The following is a 22,969-nucleotide window of genomic DNA, read 5'->3' on the forward strand; positions in this document are numbered from 1 at the left end:
GTGTGCTAAGTAACCGGCCGGTCCAGCTTTTTAGAGCGACAGTGCGTTAAGAACAGCTAACGATCTTGAACCCATAACCCCCTCCTCTCTCTCTCTCTCTCTCACACACACACACACACACAAACTGTTCGTTCGCATCATGGCTACCATCAGCAGTAACCAATCAGATTTGATGAATAATTCAATATTAAAGAGGGTGTGACCAAGACAGAAAGGGGGGAGGCTGTGCCAAGCAAGTGGGCTTTTTGGAAATGGGCCTGCTGTTTTGTGTGTGTGTGTGTGTGTGTGTGTGTGTGTGTGTGAAAGTGAGAGAAGCAAGGGGGGGAGGCCTGTCACACTACACTGCATCCACAAACTGGCTGCAGATTAGATTACTGAGGAGAGGAGAGGAGAGGAATAGAGGGTGGAGGAAAAAGGTGGAGGAAAAAAAGGCTAAAGAAAAAGGAAGAGAGGAGAAGAGAAACTGAAGAGAGAAGACTCTTAACACATCTGCATTAGGAGGTGTCTAAACGCTGGAGGTCTCTTGAGAAATAAGCACATCTCTGCTTCTGCCAGACTTGTAGGTACAACATGTGGCATTTTACAGAGTACAATACACATTAATACATTATATCATTTTGAGATTAATTAGAATTCTTTGGTAAAGTTAAACCATGATTCAAAGGATTATTACAACTTTACTGGAGAGGATAAACATGTTGTTGTTTTTGTTTACAATACAAACTTTTTCAGTGAGAGATGGTAGTAGGATATATTTGCCTTTTTTGTACAGAAAAAAGTTTTTGTCCTGGAAAAGAAATCCAGCTTGAAAGTGTAACAAAATGTAAAAGGCAGTTAGGTGCAGGCATAAGTTCAAGGCTGTGGCATGCCATAACCTTATGTGAGCTTGTGTGGGTGTGTGCGTGTGTATACATATTAAAAGCTAAATGTGTGTTGTGTTGCCAGGTGTGCTGTGGTTCTATGAGGCTCAGTGGAGTTTTAACGCAGGGATTTTATTGGCCAAAGCTGACATCACCAGGGGAACAAAGTGGAATTCCTGAACTCGGGACGCTACAGACCTGGGCCTGTGTGTGTGTTAGAGAGAGAGAGAGAGAGAGAGAGAGAGAGAGAGAGAGAGAATGCCTCTGTATTTGCCACAGGGATTGTGTAATTTTTCCTTCAAAGCAACCTCGATGAATCCCTGAAGGCCATGTGACATCCTGTTCTCAGAGAGGTCCACCTGATTTTGAAAATTCCTGAATCAAGTAGGTGGGAACAAGTGAAGTATTATGTCACCATAATAGCAGGTGTTTGCTCATTTGAAAGTGAAAAAAGACCTATTTTAAGAGTGAAAATAAGATGAAATGACTTTTGAGCCTGGGGAATATTTTGCAGGGCACCACAGAGGAAATCCTCTCATCTCATCCGCTCTCCTTCATTTGCCTTCCACTAGCTCTAGTGGCTCATTTGTGTAACCTACTCCTCAACACACACACACACACACACGCATGCACGCACGCACACACACACAGTGATCTGTGTCCAAATGGAGTGGCTGGGCCGACAAAAGGCTCGACAGGAAGCGACTAATCCTTGATCTGCGCAGAGTCGCAACAATGACCGCAAGTCACACCAAGTGACACACACACACACACACACAACTGCACAAGCACACACATACACGTAGACAATCGCTGCTTGCTTCAAGTTGCCACCCAGGAAGGAGGGGAGGGAAAAGGAATGGCCTGAAAGAAAATCTTTCCAGATTCCAATTACTATTTCATTTAAAAAATAAATGTTTCTAAGAGCAAAAGAGAGAACTTAACACAGTGAAAAAAAACCCCAAAAGCTGTTGTTACCCTATATGTGGATTATATGTATGGATCAGATGCAAGAAGGCTGGTATTGACAGGGAAACAGACACACACTCCTCACCCTGGGGGAGCCGCCTAAAGGGCAGAAGGGCACACACTTGGGGGTAAACAAAGCCACCACAAGAAGGACAGTCCCTGATGTGTGTGTGTGTGGGTGTGGGTGAGTGTGTGTGTGGCACATAGTGGAGACTGACAGGGAGGCAACATGAGAGGGACAAGCCTTTTAACATCTGGCTAAGCACTGACAGGGAGACACACACACACACACACGCACAGACAGGCAGGCAGGCAGGCAGGCGGACGAATCCCAGTCCTAATTATTAGAACACTCTTACTTAACTTAACCCTGCCACTAGACCGTGACAGGCAGAGATGCAAGGAGGGAGAGGGGGGAGGTAGAGGTGGAAGAGGGCATATTTTTGCGAGGACAAGGAGAAGGATGAGCGTTTCTGTCTCCTTGAGGGATTTTTTTAACCCCTTACATGTCACGGCAGGGAGAGAGAGAGAGAGAGAGAGAGAGAGAGAGAGAGGGGAATGGAAATGATAGGAAAATGAATACATTTAAAAAGAACTGACATTAACAGTCAAAGCCACTTGCAGAATCTGAAAACATCAGAACCCCACACACGCGGTTTGTTTGACAGGTGGTCTGTGGAGGGCAGTGCAGAAATCCCACAGTAATGACTGCTTAGCACTAAAGATGGAAACAAAATTCAAAGAAAAATCTGTTTGTCATCTATCAACATCAGTATCATTATCATCCATCTTCCCTTTGTGATAACTCTCTTTTTCCCCCAGTTTATTTTTCTCCACTGTGACATTTTTTTATAGCTACAACTATTTGCTCTACTTGGCCCCAGAAAGAAACAACACACATGACATTTGCTCTGCTGAACAGGGGGACAAAAAGATGAAAATAAACAAAGAAAAAGAGGCAACACCAAAAAAAGAAAAGAAGAGAGACGAGGAGGAGGATGAAGAGGAGGCCTCTCGCTGTGTGTTTTAACAGCTGTGTGTGATGCACTCTGTTAAACGTTAAAATGAGAAATAGGAAGCAGGCAAGTTTTGAGCTCCAATATCTTGGATTCTGACTGTTCTTCAAGAAGACACCATCAGTTTAGGTCAGGAAGCACTTTCTACAAGTGCATCAAAGTTATTTGAGTAAAACAATTCCAAAACAAGGACAATACATGTGAATACTACACAATTCTACCTGTCTATCGAGTGCTGTCTTAGGAATCCCTCTGCTTTTATTTCTGTCAGGCATATGGGATCTGCATTTTAGCTCAGCATCTCATCATCCTCCCTCTTTCTCTCTCTCCTTCCTTCCCACAACCATTTTTTTCTTATTGCTTTTATCTTTTCTTGTATCTCACCCCCCTTCCTCCCTCATGCGTTCCTTCCCCTCAATCTGTGCTAAAAGAATTTGTTTTCTTTCTTTCCCCGCCAGCCATTTCGGTTCCTTTTTTCAGTAGCACATTTGTCTTCTTGTTGACTTTTTCAGTCCCATATTCTTGTATTTACTGTCTATCTTCATTGTGTGTGCAGAAAATTTCCATTGACAAGTGAAAAGAAGAAAGAAAAAGAAAGGAAGCAGAAAGATGAGGAAGCTGGGTTAGGCATTCGGGGTCAGGTTCAGTGTAAATCTCCCAGCCTTGTAAATGTGGAGGGCGGAGAGAATGTAAACAAACAGACTACAGCTGTCACACACTCAAATGGGGAGATGCACATACATACAAAGAGAAGGGGGGAGGAAAAGAAAAATTATGGAGAGATTGTAGGAGAGAAAAATAGATAAGTAAGAGGCAGAGGAAAACAAAGACGATGGAGCATGCTGGATACTGAGGCACAAACACACGCACAAACCTTCACATTGACATGTTGCGCAAAAACATCAAATCTCTTCCACAAACATACAACTGCACTGCGGGGCACATTGTTTTATTTGTCAATATCCCCATTAATTCTAGTCACACATCCCATAATTCCATCCTCTCTTTTACTGTATATGCTCTGCTTTGTACCCCTTCATTCTCATGCTAAAAGCTCACAATGTGAATACAGTAAATTGTAATAGCTTTTACAATAATATGACATGCCTAGTCCTCTTAAGGCATGATGGGGCCTTTATGTGCAGGTTTAGCGGATGACAGGTTAGCGGGTTTAGTTAACAGCCACCGTGCCTGACGGTGCAGTGGGGGGATTTGGGAGGGCTTAGCACAGAGTAGGCTACCGTTGCTTGGAGTGGCATGCGGCAGGCTCAAGGGAATCGCATGCAGGGAAGTTGAGGATGTAGTTTTTTCAAGTTATGTTAACATAATTTTTGGTTCAGTGTGAAGCAAAGAAGAAAGAACCACCATCACACCTTGGTTTAATTAGCATGACAGATGATTGGATTGTAATGGGATAGTATTTAGACACATATAATCAAGATGTAAATGGGTGAATGCAAGACAGATATAAAGGAGGGGTGGATAACTTGCATCACATTTAAAGATTTGGTCATTGATAGCCATCTATAGTGAAGTTTTGTTTTGTTTTTTATTACTAAATACACAGTTTTTGTGTTACTGGTTCTGTTTATACTAATTTGGGTATTTTAACAGACGACACTATCTCAGGACAAGAACCTCAATATTGGATGATTCTGCAAAATCCAAGATTACAATGAATCGCAACATGTTTATGTCCACAAAACTATTTCAAAAAACTTTCTGCAATATCTGCGATATGAATAACTACCTTATGTGTTAGGTTGGGGAATTATTGTGGTTACTGTTAATAAAACTGTGTACATTAATTGCTGGTCTGTGACTGAATGTGGAGTCTGGCACCCTGCTTGAAAGTCTGACATGCTGCGTTGCGTTACACAATGATCCTAGTATTGGCACTAAACTTTGGCTTTGGATATAAATTGATGTGCGGAATCATCCAATATAGAGAAAATTCCAAAGGATACTGGACTAGCATGTGTGTATTGTGTTATTCAGTCCATGCGGACATACATTTTTGGTTAGACACAAAGGTTTTGTGGATGCGGGTTGCCTGAAAATTTCTGAACACTAAATTCTAATCAAAGTCCATGTAGTAGTAACATAGCTAGAATTTAAGTTTTGGAAACCTTTGAAACTTAATCTAGTAGTTTTAATTATTTGCCATCATATACATTTCCAGACTCAATATTACATTGTTTTGTACTTGGATCTCTGATGACACAGTATTATTCCAAGCATTATAAAGCTCTTTTCACTGAGATTTTCAAGAGGTATGTGTGAAGCAGCACGAAGGCTGCTAGTTAGCTAATGTGTGTGTGTGAAGCAGCGAGAGCACTGTTCTCATGGGATTGTACCAAAGTGTTGTTTGTTCTTTACGCCTCCACTGGATCGCCAAAACCAGTGAAGGAGAACCCATAATACTTTGCTGTAGGCAGTGCCTCTGCACATCCAATTGCATTAGAAGCCTATGGTAGAGGTAGAGGCTACTTGTGCCAAGATTTAACCTGATTAGATACAGATTCAGCCGTTCCAAAAGACAGCACAGGAGCCCTGTACCCATCTCCTGTTCTATTTCTGTCTGCAGCCTAAGTGCTTACAAATCTGTAGTGATAACATGGCACATATGACAGTGACCACAGGTCTTTTGAGCAAGGCACTTTGCAAGTACTCCAGTTGGTTCAAAGCCACCACAGACTGAAAATGTGGATTTCAAATGCTTTTCAAAAAGGTTTTAAATCAATGGGTTCCAATTCCATGGTAGAGTTGTCATTTCTTTCTTTCTCTCCTCTCTTTGTTCTTGTCCCTTTCCCATTCTCACTGAATGTGCTCTTTGATATCTTTCTCTTCCTTCTCATTCCTCCCCAGCCAGCCACCGGGTGTCATTTTCCCAATTTCCTTCTCTCCATCCCTTCCTTCATCCCTCTCTTTCTCACCCTCTCTGTCTCTCCTGTGGTGGTCTTTTTATCGGATCAGTCTCAGGTCGTCGCCTCTGTCTCTCATGTGTTCCATCAAGGATGCATCCCTCAAACACACACACACACACACAAACACACACACACACACACAAGCTCTCCTTCCACAAGAGGTGGAGGAGGAATGAAAGAAATAATGGACAGAACAAATGTATTTTATGAAAGGAAAGACAAAATGCTAAAAAAAAAAAAATGATAGAGAAAGACTTTCTCTTTTAGTTAAATTAAAGACTATAAACACATTTCTGTCTGTCTGTCTGTCTCCTAATTTGTCACTGAGATCCGATGCAGCTTGTTGACATGTGTAGGAGATGTCGGTGCTCATGCTGAGAGCTGTATGCTTGGAAGAGTGTTTGTGGAAGCTTGTGTGTTTGTGCTTGGAGCTCTCACAACCCCTCTCCCACCTCCCTTTTATTACAGACACACACATGGACTGCCAAGGTTTTGGGTATGTGGGTAAATCTTTTGGCATCAGGGCTGCCAGCGTGGAGCTATGATGAATGCTGATGGCAAAGAGCATGGCCGTTCTCTGAACCAGTCACTCACACACACACACACACACACACACACACACACACATACACACAACACTAATCAGATTTCCAGTGCGTGAGGGCCAAATGGCAGCCTTCCACTGGTGAATGCTAATGTGACCAGTGGAGCTTGTGGGCTTGTGAAACAAGGATAGGGAGTGCCAGGAGAGATGATGACAAGAGAACATAGATGGGATTGTTTATTGGCGTGTGTGATGCTAGTGTGTAAAAATTTGCATTCTTTTACAAATTGCAGCAAGTTGTACTTTGGTTTTAATTTGAGGGCAAGATTTAGATTTGGCTGTGCGTGTTTATGTGTCTTGTGCTGTATAGGTTTGTGCATGTGTCTTGTTTGCAGGTTTAATTATTACAGTTGTCTGTAGAATAATCCTAGAATATGGTGGTTTAAGTTGTCATAACAGTTTTTCTAAAATGTGGGATCGGTATTGGAAATGTGGCAGTGTGAAAAAATCCTCCACACGTTGAGATTTTAGAGGTGTGTATATGTTTTAAAGACCATACATCAGTGTCACCATTTCTAATAAGCTGAAATAAAATGCATAATGGAAACTGTTTATGTGATGTTCAGTGTTCTTTCATTTTACCACACCAAAATATTGTAAAACATACTTCCATAGCATTCCATAGCAAGAGCATATTGGGGCTGATTTGTGATTACGCTGGAGGAGACTTTCAGAACAATAATGTGTAAGTCCATGTGGTTCGATTTTTTATGTATTGTTTCGTAAGCACATTACACAAAAAAGTTTTCTTAATATGTTTTACATACAGATGGGTGAAAATTATGTATATAAGAAAAGTTATTTATTAAGGTGTTTTTCCACCACAATGGGAAGGGATGAACGCCATTCTTCTAAAAGATATTCTTATATTTTGTGTTTTAATAAAGTTGATGGAGAGCACAGTCTAACATGTTGACCCAAAATCTGTCATAGGTGTTCAACTGAGTTGAGATCTAGTGACTGTACAGACCATAGCATACGATTCACATCATTGTCACACTTATCAAACCATTTAGTGACCCCTTCTGCCCTGTACTGTTTTGTTTCCACTAATTTATTCATGGTTGTTACTATAATTTGAGTGCAATATAGAACAGCTATAAATTGCTACTTACAGCGCTCAATGCGGTCCTCAGGGCTGGAGGAAGTCTCTCGATCAGACAGGAGGCCTGACACAGCGAAGATCTTTTTCCCACTGTCCTCCACTGCTTTCAAGGCGCTGCTCGGCGAGCCTCCAGGAGGGATCTGGGAACCACCAAAGTCATACTCTTTCCCCTCTGCATCAGAGTACCGCAGGTGAGGTGAAGCCTCTGCATCCAGGCAGCCTTTGAGGCGCTTGGCTGGGGTGAAAGCAGACTGATAACCACCAGGCGCCCCGTCGCGATCTTCCGGTGGTGAGGCAAAAGGCCTGAAGGCGCCGACGCCACTGTGATTTAGCATGCTGATTGGCGAGCAGTCCAGGTTAGGTGGGGCAAACTGATGATGGAGGTGAAGGAGGGATGGAGGAAAATCCCTGTTAGGGAATCCTGGTGGGACTGCACCTTGACGATGGTACATTGATGCAAAAGTGTAAGAACCATTGTTAAATGGCAAATGGACATCTTTCTCGACAGAGACTGGGACGCCAAATGGACGTGGCTGCTGGCAGGGAATCGAGGCATCTCGAGAGGCTTCAGCAGTAGAGGCCAGGACCATGAGAGCTGGGGAGGCTAGGGGATTGGGCAGGTAGGAGGAGCTCTCCATCTTGAATGCTGCCCTATGGAGGTCCATGTTTGGACAGAAGAGAGAGGTCGTAAGGATTTTAGGAGGAGGAGGAGATGATTCCTCCTCAATAAGATGTGAGACAATGTCGGAGACCCTTGGAAAGGGTCTGAGGAATTGAGGGAATTTAGTTTGGAGACTTAAAGAATTGGGCGTTTTGAGGGAAGGGGCTCAGAAAAGAGCCGTTTGTATGGAAGGTGAGGATTCTTGAAGAAAGTGTCAGTCAATGTCAGTTCAGTTTAGCTTGAATGCAGTTCATTTCTCTTCAGTGGAACTAAAGTGAGATCTGTTTCCAGCCAAATTCACTTGAAATCAGATCATCACAGTCCAGATCATTCTTTGCCAAGTAAGTGCCGTTTGGTGTTCTGTCCTTAACAGGCTTCACAGTTTGGACCACTTCAGTCCAAATGATAAATACAAGAAATGGTCAAGATAAAGTTTTTCCTCCTGGGTAATAAGCTGTAAAAACCTCCCTCTTGAAGAGTGTGTTGGATGTGTTGCCGAAGCCGAATGGTCCGGGGAAGGTGGACATCCGTAGGTCGTCAAAGCTGGTTTCTCATCTTCATGTGGTCGCCAAACTGATGGGATACAAAACACAAGCATTAAGTTCAAATCATTATGGAGCGCTATTTGTTTAGTTTAATATCACCAATCACATGCTGGCTGTTCCGCCAGTGTATGAATGTGTGTGAATGTTAGTTTCTGTTTGAGCACTTAAGCTCAGTGTATAAATGTGACTGAATGGTCGAAAAGACTAGAAAGGCGTTATACAAGTCCAGAGCATTTACGAGACCTGCCCTTTGACAGATTTTCACTTCACAAATTCCTTGAGATTTCTTTTATTTTGGACAGACCTGAAATTGTATCTGTGCAGACGAAAGTGCTTAAAATTTTAATATCCATAATAAATATTTAAATCACTTCGCCCTTTCACATTTATCTTGGACCTCCTCATCTTTTCTTAATGATAGGTACTTTCAGAGACAAGAGGCGTGTTGCTTTTTCAACTGACAAAGATCAATGTCTTGCCCTCAATCGGTATGTAGTGGAAAGGCTGGGAGCTGAGTGGAAAATTTTTAATAAAGGAGCCACTTGAAGCCAAGGCTTGAAGTCAAAACCCCTGGGGGCAGAGTGTTCTTAAGCGGACACTGTTGTGAAGCCACAAATTCGAAACCTCTCGGGAAAAAGTGTCCTCAAGTTGACACTGTTGATGAAATCCTGTAAATCCCTGCCCTTTGACAAAAAGCCAAGAACTATTTCAAACCCCAAACTTCTCCCTTCTTTCCCCTCCCTTTTCCTTCTGCTCTTTAAAAAAAACTTCTCCAAACTGTTTCCACATCACATCTTTCCATTCCGATCTCTACAGCCCTCCACGTTTCATCTCTTTCCAAATGTCCCCTCCTCGTCCTCCATCCTCCTAATCTGTCCATCTCCTCCTCCTCTTCCTCTCCTCTCCATCCTCATCTCCTTCTCTCATCTCCCTACCACTATCTCTCCTTCCCCCCCCCCTCCATCTTAGATCTTGGTCTAAGCCGCTTATTCCTACCATCTCCCAGGATCTTATTGGACCAGAACCACTTGTCTTAAGATAAGGACACACACACATACACACATTTCACCCACACACACATCTGATAAGAGGCTATGTGGCTCAATGTTCAGCTTGACACCCAACTCGGTGGGGCGAACACACTCCACACTCTTGCAGGCAATGCTACCCTCTCTCCTATCTCTCTATCAACCACTTTTAATTCCCCAATTTTTACTATCTGCCCTCCCTTTCTTTTTACATCTCTCCTGTCAATCTCTTCTCCTCTCATCCCTCCATCTCTCCCTCCCTCCCTCGTCCCTCGTCCCTCCTGCTCTCTTCTCCCTTGGGTGATTCAGATGGGTGATATCATATCAGACCTCTCCATCTGCCATCCACGAGCCAGAGGAAATCTGACTGAGTGAATAAATTAGCTGTACTTGACCTCACGACCCCCCCCGGCATCCGTGGCAACAGACTAGATTCTTCCCTCCAGGGGATTAGATTGGAGCGTGCGATTGGCTGATCGGAGGAACGCAGAGAGGCAGTCGATGAAACGACAAAATAACATTTCAGAGATTTTTATCCCCAAAGGGCAATTTGAAGGTGGCTGGCATGTGTGGCGCCCAATATGTTAAGATTAAGAGTAGGTAAAGATGTGCTTGTTGTACATAAGTGATTATAGGATGGTATTCATCACCCTGGATTAAAGAAAATCAGATCAGCTGACATGCAAATAGGTTATCATGCGTAATTTCAGCTGATTTTATTAAATGCCATTTTGTACAATGAAAAAGCATTATTACCGGTCATTTTATCACAAAATTCACCGCTGCCATCAAAACTCACCGCCAAATGTGACTTGAAAAGGTCAAACATGAAGTCATGTGTACACATACATAAACACACAACAGATACAAACTCACACAGTATCAAGTAGCGGCACAGACCGCTCTAGACGAGCTTCAAAGCTGCGTTGACTACCAGCCAACATCAAAGGAGAAACTCCCTGGGAAATGAAAGGAGAAAATCTTTTATAGCTATCAGCTGTCCACAACACTCATTCAAATCAATTTCCAAACCTGATCTCGGCTTTGGCACGCTCCCCCACCTCCCACACACACACAAAGACGCACACACACCAACTGCCAAGAGAAAGGAGAGAGGAGGGCCCAGAGACAGAGAGAGAGATGGGGAGATGAGAGATGTTTTACATTACCGCAAATGTACAGTAGACTAGAGTGGAGTGTTGAGAACGGCTTACGCTAACACGCCTCTGGTCTGGACAGATGCCACAGAGTCACATTACACGCCTCTCTTCCTCCTCCACCACCACCTCCTCTTTTCACCCTCTCTTGCCTACCTACCGCAATCCATCCTGGAAATAGCACCTTGAAAATGTAGCCATGACAAAACTCCTGTCTTTCTTTCTCCCCATCCCTTTCTCTGTCTATCTGTTTACTCCCTCTCCTCCTCTCTCTCTCTCTGTCTGTCTTTCTCACTTTGCCTGCTGGTGTCCTCTCTCTGTTCGCGCTGTATATCAGATCACACTTTCTCCTGTATAACCTCTAAAGTAGGAGTGTGTCTGAGGTGTTGATAGCGAGGTAATACACTGATAAGTACCGGGATATTTCAATTTTATTATCATTACCCAGCAGGCCGAGGGGCGGCGAGTGAAGGGCCGCCAAAGTGAAGCAGCCAATCCAATAAGAGGACACTGGATATTCCCTTGCAGGCCACAACAGGAGAAGAGAGAAAACAAAAGGAAAGCAAAGGATACAGGAGGAGAGGAGAGGTTAGGAAACTAGGAGAGGAGAGGAGACACGAAAGGAGGAGAGGAGGTGAAACACCAGTAAAAGAGAGGCTACTAAACATGGAGAGTATAGGAGATGAAACAAGAGACAAGTGGAAGGGAATGAAGAAAACAAGAAGAGAAGAGGAGAGGCAAGAGGGAAAATGAGGTGAGGAAACAAGACAGGTGAGAAGAGGAGGAGAGGGGAGGAAAGAAGGAGAGAAGAGAAAATGAAACAAGAGGAGAGGAGTGAATAGGAGAGGATAAGAAAAAGGAAAGGTTAGGAAAGGAAACAAGAGTGGAGAAGAAACAAGAGGAACTGAGAGACGAGGAAATGAGAAGGGATGAGGAGATGAGGAAAGGCGAGGAGAGAAGAGGGTGTGATATCAGAGCAAAGGGTACAAATCTCATCACCCTGGGCGTTTGACACAAGCTGGCTGCTGTCTGGCCTGGTGGTCTTGTGTGAGTGAAAACACACACACATAATAATACACATATCGACATGTGTATGTGATGATGCCTCCAGAAACCAATACCAAAGAGCCCTTCAACTGCATCTCCACATCTAACTTTTGTGTGGATGCTTTCACATGTAAAAAGAATTATTCTTATATGTGTGATTTACAATAAATTCTAACTGTACTTGTAATATCACACTAATAGAAGTGTCATGAAGCTGCTTAAAGACAGTGATGTTTTTCACCTTCTCTCTAAAACAACAATCATAATTCCAGATGACATACACCTATGCATATCATCAATATACAAGCGCAATTACATCTAACGCACACACGCATAATGTCACTCGGTGCCACTTACAATCCCATTTGCCACTGAGGGATACCACCCACACATTGTCTGACACCGGGTATATGCATTTTATAATAGAAAATGTCACAGGGGAACACTTACCACGCTGTCATAATTTGATTACAGTGTGCAAGAATGATACAGCTGTCGGCGCGATATTAAATACAAACAGCGAGGAGGGCTTTTCACGTCAAATCTGTACTTTAACTGACAATGTTATACGGGTCTGCGAAATTGCGGTGTCAACAACAATGTGCTTTAACATCATTCTGACGGGGAATTTCACTCAGGAAATATGAGCTATACTGAGAGGGGGGCTGCAGGAGAAGTCATAGATTCTATGTGAAACAATTGTTAAATGTGGTCATAAACATTATTATTGTTCTTTAAAAATAATGACAGAATGTTATGGACTTGTTGAAGACTTTAGAAACAGAATTTCAGGGGTTGAAGACATATTGATGGTGTCGTTATGGATGCAAAATATTACTTTAGGCCTCCAATGATGAGAATGGTGATGGTTTCCAAATAATGTGCCTATGTAAAGTAGGATAAAATGTTGCATCATCCTCGCTGTGTTGTCTTCCAGATGTTACAGTGGATTCCTTCTTTGATAGAGAATTGCTGGGAAGAACCATAAGCATCTCGGAGTGTCAGGGTCAGAAAAGTGAAAGGGAAAATGGGATCCAAATAACTACACTGGTGACAAAGCGGGTCCGTCTTATCGAAGCCCTCCTTTTTGTTGACTGGTCGGAATAAATATTGTTCTCGCATGGCTGCTTTGAGTGTGTAACCAACGGTTTTGCTTTTCCAACACGGCACCGATACTTGTCAGATCAAGTTTTCCAGTGTGTCTGCTGAGTTTTAGAGAGGAACGAAGAGGAATCCAATTTTTGTTATAAAAATGTCTTGTCGACTGTGACTGGTGTGTGTATGCACACGTCTGTGTGACTACTGAGACTGTCGGGAAGCAAAACAGCTGAAGTTTCTCTTTTTTCTAATGGAGACAGAGAGAAAAACAGTCAAAATCACAGACCTGTCTGAATGTGTGTGTGTGTGTGTGTGTTCCCGGTCCATGGGTATATTTAGAGATTGTTGACAAGCGTGAAAGTGCCACTCTTACATTTTAGTACAAGAAAGGCCAAGCTGTGTCATTCATCTCATCTCTCTGGTGGACACACACAGTCCCTCACACATACCAGATCATGTATAGAAAATTTAGAGACTTAAGAAAATAAAACAATTAAACATATTATAACTTGATGCACCATAGAACTTAATTGACCTATTACCTAAATACATGTTTTGATAATTGAATTTGGAATATAATAAGGAATAATTCAAAGGATGGAGTGTAAAGAGAAAATAAAACTCTCCTGAGAACAAAATGTTCATGTCCAACATCCCTGAAACTCCAGTTAAATTTACAACCTCTAAAGTCTACGCTCAGCTTCATACCATCTTTGTACAATATACTTCTCTCTCGCAGTGCTTCACCATACCCTGAAAGCCTTGGCACAATAAACATCATTTGGATAGAATTAAGTTTTTAATTGAAAAAATACATTTTTAATCTTAGCAGCAGCCATTTCCATAGAAAAGATCCCATTCTATCATCCCTAATCATAACACTGTGATATGTTGTCGTGACATGTCCAGTGAAAACTATGTATCTCAAAAATGTTAACGTTTCATGACATATTTTGAATAATTCAGTGCCTTTAACCTAAGACTTGGAAGAACTGTCTGAAAATGCAGCTCACATGCATGACATAACTAGAACAAAACAGTGCCAAAAACTAAAGACTTTGCTTTAAACTTAATGCAAATATTTAAAAAAAATATATGTTTTCTTGGATTGGTTTAGTCTATGAAATGGAAAAAATTAATATTTTTTTTCAAACATTGCAGAGTAAACCTCACCATTCTGCAGAGTTATTTATTTAGCCACAAGACGAAGAAAACACTGCTATTTAAAACCCTGCTGCCAGATATGAAATATTCGCCGATATGACACATGAGGGTAACAGAAAAACTAAACCGTCTGTCTGTACAGTGTGTGTATGTGTTCTTTTAGCATAAAAAACGTTAGCTGACCAGGTCCACTCTGTATTCCAGACAGAGTGTTTGTGCTTGTGCCTCAGTAGGTGTGTGTATCTGCGTGTGTGTTTGCTGATGTCCGAAGCAACAGTCAATACTATTGAAATCTACTCATTCATGTCTGGCCATGAGGCAAAGCTCAGATGTCCTTGTGAATAAGAATCACACCCATCTATCTCTCTCTTTCTCTCAAATTATCTGCCCTTGTCTTTCCTTCCTCAGCTGTGAAACACTAATTTTGTTTCCAAATGTCTTTCAAATATACAATCTCATGTTTCTTTCATGTTTTCTGTCTCTTTCTTTCTAAAAAAAATAATACAGTAAGATTTAATAATATACAGACACATCATCCTGAGGTGGATAATGACACTCGGGCAATATTCAGCAACAAAATCAATAAGGATTGGACAAGCTTGTTCAAGTGAACATGCAAGCTTTGTGCAGCAGTCAACTATTAACAAATATATTTTGTAGAATGTGTAACTTAATGAAGAACACTTCAAATAATTTGTGTTTTTGTTGCTGAAAAAAAAGATGAGGGACGATGTTATTTTGCCGTCCTTCTTTCCTAGGCTCTTTCTGTGACATTCATGCAATACTCCTGAAAAAATAGCAAGAGGATTTACTTCTCAAATAAGCCTTTGTGATTTTCAGAGACAGAGTCATGGCCGGCAGACAAAAATCATTCTGGAAGTCGGCCCTGACCTGTGGCAGGGATTTCTATTCATGGCAGCACCAGTGAGGCCCAGTTCAGCAGGGCCAGCTAATTCCTGGTACACACACGGCTAAATGGGAAAAGCACACCATTCCATTGCTCATAGGTTACCATCCCCAAAGTGTATTTTTGGATCACTGGAAAATCAAATCTCAGCATCTCATTTTTGTCCTTTTTTGTTTCCCTGAAATGATGTTAAATAGACTTATTTTGACATATTGGACTTCTCTCAGGTGCAGCAGCATCAGCCTGTTTTCTGGACATGGATAGTTATGGAATTGTACTCACTTTTTCATTTGATATAATTTAGGGCAATTTGTAAGTTTAAAAGTGTTGAAAAAAATAAAGTAACAATTAATGACTATGGAAAGCAGTTTGAAATTACTTTTTGTCACATAATATCTAACAGAGAACAAAATAAAAAAATGTAAAAAATACCCTCTGAGTACATGCAATTGATATGAAGGCTGTGCCTGATGCTGCAACCGTGAGCTTAACAGAAGCCAGAAAATACATGCACATAAAGGCAGACAATCTGCTCTTACACCTCATATTTTTCTGTTTCTTATTAAGGCATAATACTTTTAACGTATGGCTTTCCAGAGATGAGGCATGCACTCACAAAAACCTTATAAGTCTGACAGAGACACCAGTGTGTCTTTGCTGACCGACAGGTGACAGAGCTTGCTATCTGTCCTGTAGGACAGTGACTGAGTGTGTGTGTGTGTGTGTGGCACCAGTCGCCCTGCTATGACTCTTTATTGCTGTGCTGTGCCGGCGTGTACAACAGCAGCCACTAATCTAGCTGGCTGGCAGGCAGACAGGCGGCTGGCTGGCCGGTTTGTACTACAAACTGCATACAAGTGCAAGCCAATTAGTTCAAGTTTAACAAGGAAAACTGTTGCCAGGTAAACTGTTTTCACTCAGATTTTGCTGCAGTAATCCTCCATTACAAAGTTAATAATGATAATAAGAACAATGGGAAACTCCTTTGATGCTTGCTGGGAAATGATCTGTTCTTCTGTGCATGGAGGCCAAAGGTCATAGATAAAGAGCAGACATCCTGGAGCGGGGAGGATGCTCAGCCAACAACCAAATGTTTATGTTAAACTATCAAAAGGCTGCCAAGCATATAATGCGAATATCAAACTACTTGAGTGGACATGCAGATGCATAAAGGTGTGTTTCCCTATAGGTATGTGTGTGTATTTATGCATTGACTGGTTAGATCAGGCTCTCTGTATCAGTCTTGCCTCCTGCCTGGATGCCCGGCTGGCTGCACAGAGAAAAATGATAAGTAGGCCAAACAAATACTGTCTGTCTGCAATCGATGGACCCAAATGCACCAACAGTGTCTTCTGGAGGGGTGTGGAAGGGAGGGGGTGAATATTAGCTTATTTTCCAAGCAGGGAGCCTGTGATAGGGCTCACAGTGTAATTGACGAATGGGGGAGAAACTTGAGAGAGATACGATGAGGGTGCAAAGGAGGGGGATGGACACAGAGAGAAAGAGACACAGAGCAATATAGAGAATAGAAAGTATCTGACATCCGACACAACTCCTCTCCCCCATTAGGCTAATTCTTTGACTTTCTCTTGTTGCCAATAGCGTCTCCAAGTGATATTTCCCCATATAACGGCATTACCAGTGGCTGCCTTCTCCAATGCAATCAAACCATTAAACACAGTGCTGCATCCCCTGCATGGAGTGATTTCCTTCCAATAGAAAATGACTGGACATGAGCTTCTCCCCTTTCCTGTCGTCAATAAAAGGAATAATTGGCTCTGCATACGTTTTTGCAGGAAGAGAATCAACCTCAGCTTTGCAGCAGAATTCTTATTTGCTCAGTTCCTTAGAAATAATCATCTCAATATCAAAGTCATATATATATGTATATGACAAGCAAATGGGATGCTTAATATGATAAGCATCCCATTTGACTTTCATTGATTAAACAGTGAATGGAAGAAAGCTTAACATGTCTATTTTCCTAAAAATAAATAAATAGAAATAAATAATAAGAATTAGAATGTGTGTCGGGAAAAAGTCTAATAAAAACTTTTGATTCAAGCACGGAATATTGGACAAATTAATCATAATCGCCCCAAACCACACAATCTGCGTTGCGGACAGGCTGCAATTTCCAGTGAGGAAAAACATTTGGTTCGTTTGATAAGCGAGACAGCCCTACAATATCCATCCATTAAATGATTGCATCCGGCGTTTCGCACTTAATTATGGTGATTATAACGGCGATAACAAGACAACAATAACACAAAGTTTTAAGATGCAGACCGCGCAGAACACATTTTCTCTCCGAGGGGGCCCGCTCTCGTGTCTGCGTGTTCAAACACTTGTTATTTACCGGCGACGCGTTTATTTCAATTACCGTCTGCATGTCAAATTAGCTCCCGTATGTAGTGTTTATTAGCACAACAAAATAATAAAACACACACACACACACACACACACAGGAGGGGATGAGAAGGGGAGGAGATGAAGAAAGGGGGAGGGAGGGTGAAGAAGTGGGGAAGTTGGTTCTGCCTTTAATAAAGAATGAGGAATTAGTGCATATTGATAGGACTTAATAGACCAAGGGGGGTCATCAAACTAGTCGCGACTGAGCGATCCATGGGTAATTTACAATCAGTGTCATGTTGTGGGAGAGGGTGGGGGGTGGAGTAATGTAATGCGCGCGTCGTGACGCATTAATATTCACAAATATGAGAAGAAGCCTTTTTGGATGAGATTACAAAAAGGCCTGACATATAAACATATAAAAATGTATATAACATTTTAGAGAAAAATTATGTAGACGGGGAAGAGCAGGTGGAAGGGGAGTGACAAAAGTTACATCCCTTCTTTTAAATTCCTGATCACTCATCTCTTTCAGAAAGGTGGCGGTAAATAAAACTTGTGGAGCAGCATCAATCCGATCCAACATTAAGAGGGAAAACACACTTCTGGTTTTAATTCTCTAATAAAAACTTTGTCATCTGATGAATATGAATTTGAAGCTGCTTACCAGCTGCTTTAATGATTCTCTCCGTCGTGGAAAAAAAGTGATAGTTAACTGGCTTCCTGATAATTAAGCAGGTGGGAGGATATTTTGGATTCGGACCGGGCGCTTCTTCAGATCCAAATTAAAATAAACTTCTCTCCCTGCGGCCATCGATCCAGGAGAGAGGTGTGAAATGGACATTAATTTTAGTTCACTTCTGGCTGCGCAAAGGAGGGGAGCAAGAGAGATCAATGGCGAGCGATAACAGCTGACTGCTGAAAGGGAGGGGGGTGTCGAAAACGCTGACAAATAAATCATCTTTTGCTCCTTTTCCTCCAACCTAGACACTTTCTCTTCTTTGCACTTACAGACTATTCCTTTGGGAAGGGTGGAGAGAGATAGAGAAGAGGATGTTTAAATGAATAAGTAAGAAAATAAAATAGACAGATATATAGGCCTACTGAGACTTGGAAAACAAAAATCAAGGCTATTATATTTAATTTGTTTGAGAAAGAAATACAGAATTCCTCATGACAACAATGCCAATATAATTTCTTTCATATTCGTGGCTGAAAATCGGCACCATTATGTGATTTAAAGTCTATCTGTGTCACAGTGCTCCGAGGCATGGGCTCTGAATTAATTAAAGAGACTTTAATACACATAAAAACTTGTAATAAAAACACCCAAAAGTTACAATCAAAATGCGACTTTCAATGACACATATGAATACAAATATCAGACTCTCGTGTCGCGTTCAAATGTGCACGTGAAATAAAGTAGTTATACAGAGAATTTAAGCGGCGGCCTATAAATCACTGAGGTCTGAAAACTGAAGCGGAACAATTATAAAATGATACAGAAAGTGACAAGATGGAGCATTATAATCATTTTTTTTAAAAAGACCACAAACAATTTTAAATACACAAAAAAAATGTATCCGTGTATAGGAGAATAACGCAGCTTTTATTTGTCTTAATTAAAAATGGCCTTTTGGGTACGACGGGCCTATTTAGATTATCGTTTGAATACATTTTAACCCTTAATATAAATCAGTGTAACCAAAATCAATCGCTCTGAAGGTCTCATTAACATATAATTTAAAAAACAAGACTTAAGCTCCGATTTGGAGGTGTTTTATAAAACCACCTCCTGCATATGAACATTAAACAAAAAAAATTAGCACATCACATAAATCTGTACTCTGCATTACATTAATATTCAAAATTATTAATTTAAATGAATGCATTTACTGGTATCTACAATTAGTAGAGGAATGGGTTATGTACCGTAGCCTTTAATAGAGAAATGACATGTCTCATACAGGGATCATTACAGGGGAAAAAATTAAAGTGCTCACTTTCCTGATCAGTAAATTATGTCAATAAGAAATATGCCACTAAACTAATACTACCGCCGGGGGGGGGGGACTCGACTACATACTACAATCACGATTTCACTGTCCATGCTGCCATTTTAACATGTTGAAAAGAATATGTTTTTGTAACAACTCTCCTCCTTCACAACGTTGCACTTTTAAAAGATAATAGCGTATGTGGTTGGAAAATGAAAAGGCTTGACTATTCGTTACAAGTCAGGGGTTAATCTGACAATCGATAAAATCAATTTGAATGGTTTCATCAGGCTGGGTTCACCAGATCCGGATTTGGGGATTCATATTTTTGAAGGGCTATAATTTAGTCCTCACAGTTCTATGACCTGCCCCGGGCGCACCTACGCTCCAAAAGTGTGTTTTTACGCGCTATTTATTGCTGGCACTGAGAGGACTTTTCAACTTGGAAATTACTACTAATAGGTCTGCTGCATTTTTCCCACAAGACTCATTTTATTCTTTCCCGATCCGAGTGTTGCGGCTTAGTGCGGCAATGCGGGCTGATCCGGGGCGTATGCGACTGCTCACTTGTTTGCTTCAGTGAGGTCTTTACAAAAACGGCATGGATTTGATTAAGACCGGGAGGGAACTCGAGCAAAGAAATAAGGTAGTGAGCACAAATTTGTGAAATATTTCTTCAACTATAGAAGGTCATAAGTTGAGTCCGGAGAAAGTCACATAAAAAGTGAAATAAAAAGAAAGGCAGTCTCATCCACGGGCTGCACCCGTCACTCTGAATAATACCTTTAACTTTTTTAACAACAACAAAAAAATAATAAAATCACCAAGCCTATGTGAATATGAGGAGGAAGGACATACAAAATAGAAAGAAAAATACACAAACTCCTATCATAAAGGCCGGGAAGTCGTTTGCTAAAAAAGATCTAAAAATAAAGTTGATTTCTGTTAAACGTGATAATCTTTTCCTCCTGATGAGACACGGTAGAATCTGAAAATGTAAATGAAAAGTGAATGTTGTATCCGGTAATACTGACGCATCATCAGCAGCGGGATTGGGCTTGGGGGAAGCCGATTTTGGCTCACCGTTGTCGGCCATGAAGCTGTAAGGCCCTCGGGACTTCCTCTGGCTGGGCGCTGCTTATTTAGGGGGAGGATGTAAATTATAGTGGCTCCCTAGTTAACAGGTGTTTCCCAACTGTGTGTAGGCCTGTGTGTGTGTGTGAGAGAGAGAGAGAGAGTGAGTGTGTACGCGCGTTTGTGCACGTGTACACGCATGCTACGAAGCGAGTCGCCTTCTTTTTAAATTCAAGCCGTCTGTTTCTCTTTGAGAGAAACTGAGAATAATTTGTTGCGCATATGAAAGGGCTTGCATTTACACACGCTCATAGGGGGAGGGTTTCCTGTAAAAACACTTTTCTCCCTTTTTTTCCCCTCAAGTTTTCTTCATAATTCATAATTTTTTATTTTAATTATTACAGTCACATTTGGTTAGATAAAACTAGAACTTCAAAATACGAGATTAAAACGCAAATGCTTTTATGAAAATTAATGATCCCATTATTACAGTATGGTTGTGGTCCAGGAGTCCTTCATAAATGTATATCTGTGTTAGTTATTCATTAAAATCAGCCTCATCAGATGCTTTACTGGACCCCATCTAACGGGGCCAATATGCGGCAGTTTAAGCCACATGCCCTCATCATTATGAGCGCTTTAGTGCTCCACAGCAACAGTAACTTTCACTGAAAACCAGTTATAGAATGGTCCAGTGAGATATAAGCACTGCTGCCTTCATATGATGAACAAAAACTCAACTTTTAAATAAATATATTAACTGTAGGCCTGCTGACTATCGCTCGTGATTGAGGATCTACTAGATAACGATAGGAGAGGATCTCGGCAGCTCTGCAGAACTAATTAAGATAACAGTTTATCTGGCAGAATTTGCTAGCATTTTTTTATTCTTTTACTTGGAGATTTGAGAATAATTCACATGATCTAATCAATCAAAGCAAAGACAAAATAAGTATTTAGAGTGTTAAAAAGTTTAAATATTGGTTCGTGCAGAACATTTGTAATGCCATAATGTCTAGTGATGGCAATGTAATAGCACTGACACACGCACTATACTGAAACAAGTGTTTTCAAGAAGCCACTTTCTTGTTTGCGAATCTGGCATGCGCACGCACGCCCGTGCGGACACACTTAGATAGAGAGAAACAGGTACAAACGTACATGCACTCACGCGCACACGCGTAAAAGTCGGTGTCCAAACGCAGAAACAAGGTGCCGTGACTTTTTCTATATATTTTTTTTCGCGCGTGGTAACGCCACCGTGCACAACGCCCAAAGCGCACAATCCCCGAGAAAGTTTATGGAAACGACACGAAATCCGCTTCCAAAACTGAAAGGCGCGGCGGAAAGCGAAAAAGGCGTGGAAGCACAAACTGTAAAAGCTTCAAACCCAACAACAACAACAACAACAACAAAAAGACAGTCAGTATTACTCACCTCGCGGTGGTACAATCCGCTTCTTCTGCAGACGACTCCTCGGTTTCCGGCTTCTTTTTTTATCCTCACAACAAACGGAAAACTTTTCTGCCAAGTGGGAATATCAGTAGCAGTTGCCCTTCTGGCTCTTGCGCAGCAGCACCGGAGATAACGGGAGGCGCTTTGTGGAAGCAAAAGTAGTTAACACCTCCCTGTTAGGTTACCAAAGCGCAGCCAGAGAGGAGGACACAGAGAGCGAGGGAGAGAGAGAGGCCGGCTTTCCACAAACACAGTGTAAAGTGGGTATCAATAGCGCAATCGCGCGTGCAGCTCCTCCGCTGAAACACCGAGAGGGACGATCAGTGAGAGGAAAGACGAGTGAAGCCGGTGAGGGAGCGCAGGATCGCAGAGACGGTGGCAGGCAGTGGTGGTGGTGATGCGAGGGGATGGGGGGGTCTAACAGTGCTCAACGGCGACGTGTGTGAGGCTGGAGCTGGGCTGCGCGAGGCTGAGCGGAGAGCGTGGGGGTGGACGGGGGAGGTGGTGGAGAGGGAGGGAGGGGTGTCCAGGGCGCTCCGAGGTGCAGTGCTGCCGCGCAGTGCTCGGGTCGCTTAATGACTGACTGACAGACACCTCTGCTTCTTTTTCTTAGTTAAAACAATACACATTTATTTAATAACCATGACTTCTTGGGCATTTCAGTGAGCTCTGAGCTTTTTTCAAATTGGTAATACTAGCGCTCACAAACAGTGGGCTGCGCTCTTTCTTGTCTTAAGAGAATCTGGATCTTCTGTGAGAGATCAGGGAACCGGACAGTGTTAACGTTCTATATTAGTGTCATTCTTTTGCAAGATAAAATAAATAGTGACAATGTTTCTGTCATGACAAAGTGACAAAGTCAGCTTACCAACATCTGGCTTTTACCTTCACGGGTGAATTTAAATTATCAAAGGAATTTCGTTTTTTATTTTCTGTTAGTGTGTGCGTGTGCACTGTTTCTCAACTGCCCCCAATCCTCTGCCTCTCCCCTCCGTCTGGTGTT

The 22,969-nt window shown here is 41.9% G+C and overlaps 1 protein-coding gene across 4 annotated transcripts in view; it reads right to left on the bottom strand.

The window, feature by feature from the left end:
• rnf220a (ring finger protein 220a) overlaps positions 1-22,383 on the bottom strand; it is a 169,021-nt gene extending 146,638 nt beyond the window's left edge. Inside the window, exons 1-2 of one of the 4 annotated variants that reach the window (XM_038718762.1) lie at positions 21,949-22,383; positions 7,492-8,715 (exon numbers count right to left, since the gene is read on the bottom strand). In XM_038718762.1, coding sequence (XP_038574690.1) covers positions 7,492-8,146 — 655 coding nt within the window. In that variant the 5' untranslated portion in view covers positions 8,147-8,715; positions 21,949-22,383. The remainder of the gene's footprint in view (positions 1-7,491; positions 8,716-21,948) is intronic. The other 3 variants (XM_038718764.1, XM_038718763.1, XM_038718765.1) reach the window with 3 other exon arrangements.
• Positions 22,384-22,969: the final 586 nt, after the last annotated feature.

Source organism: Micropterus salmoides, unplaced genomic scaffold (assembly GCF_014851395.1).
Source record: "Micropterus salmoides isolate LMB-PRFRI ecotype aquatic unplaced genomic scaffold, ASM1485139v1 Ms_hic_scaffold_14, whole genome shotgun sequence".
Taxonomy (NCBI): Eukaryota; Metazoa; Chordata; class Actinopteri; order Centrarchiformes; family Centrarchidae; genus Micropterus; species Micropterus salmoides.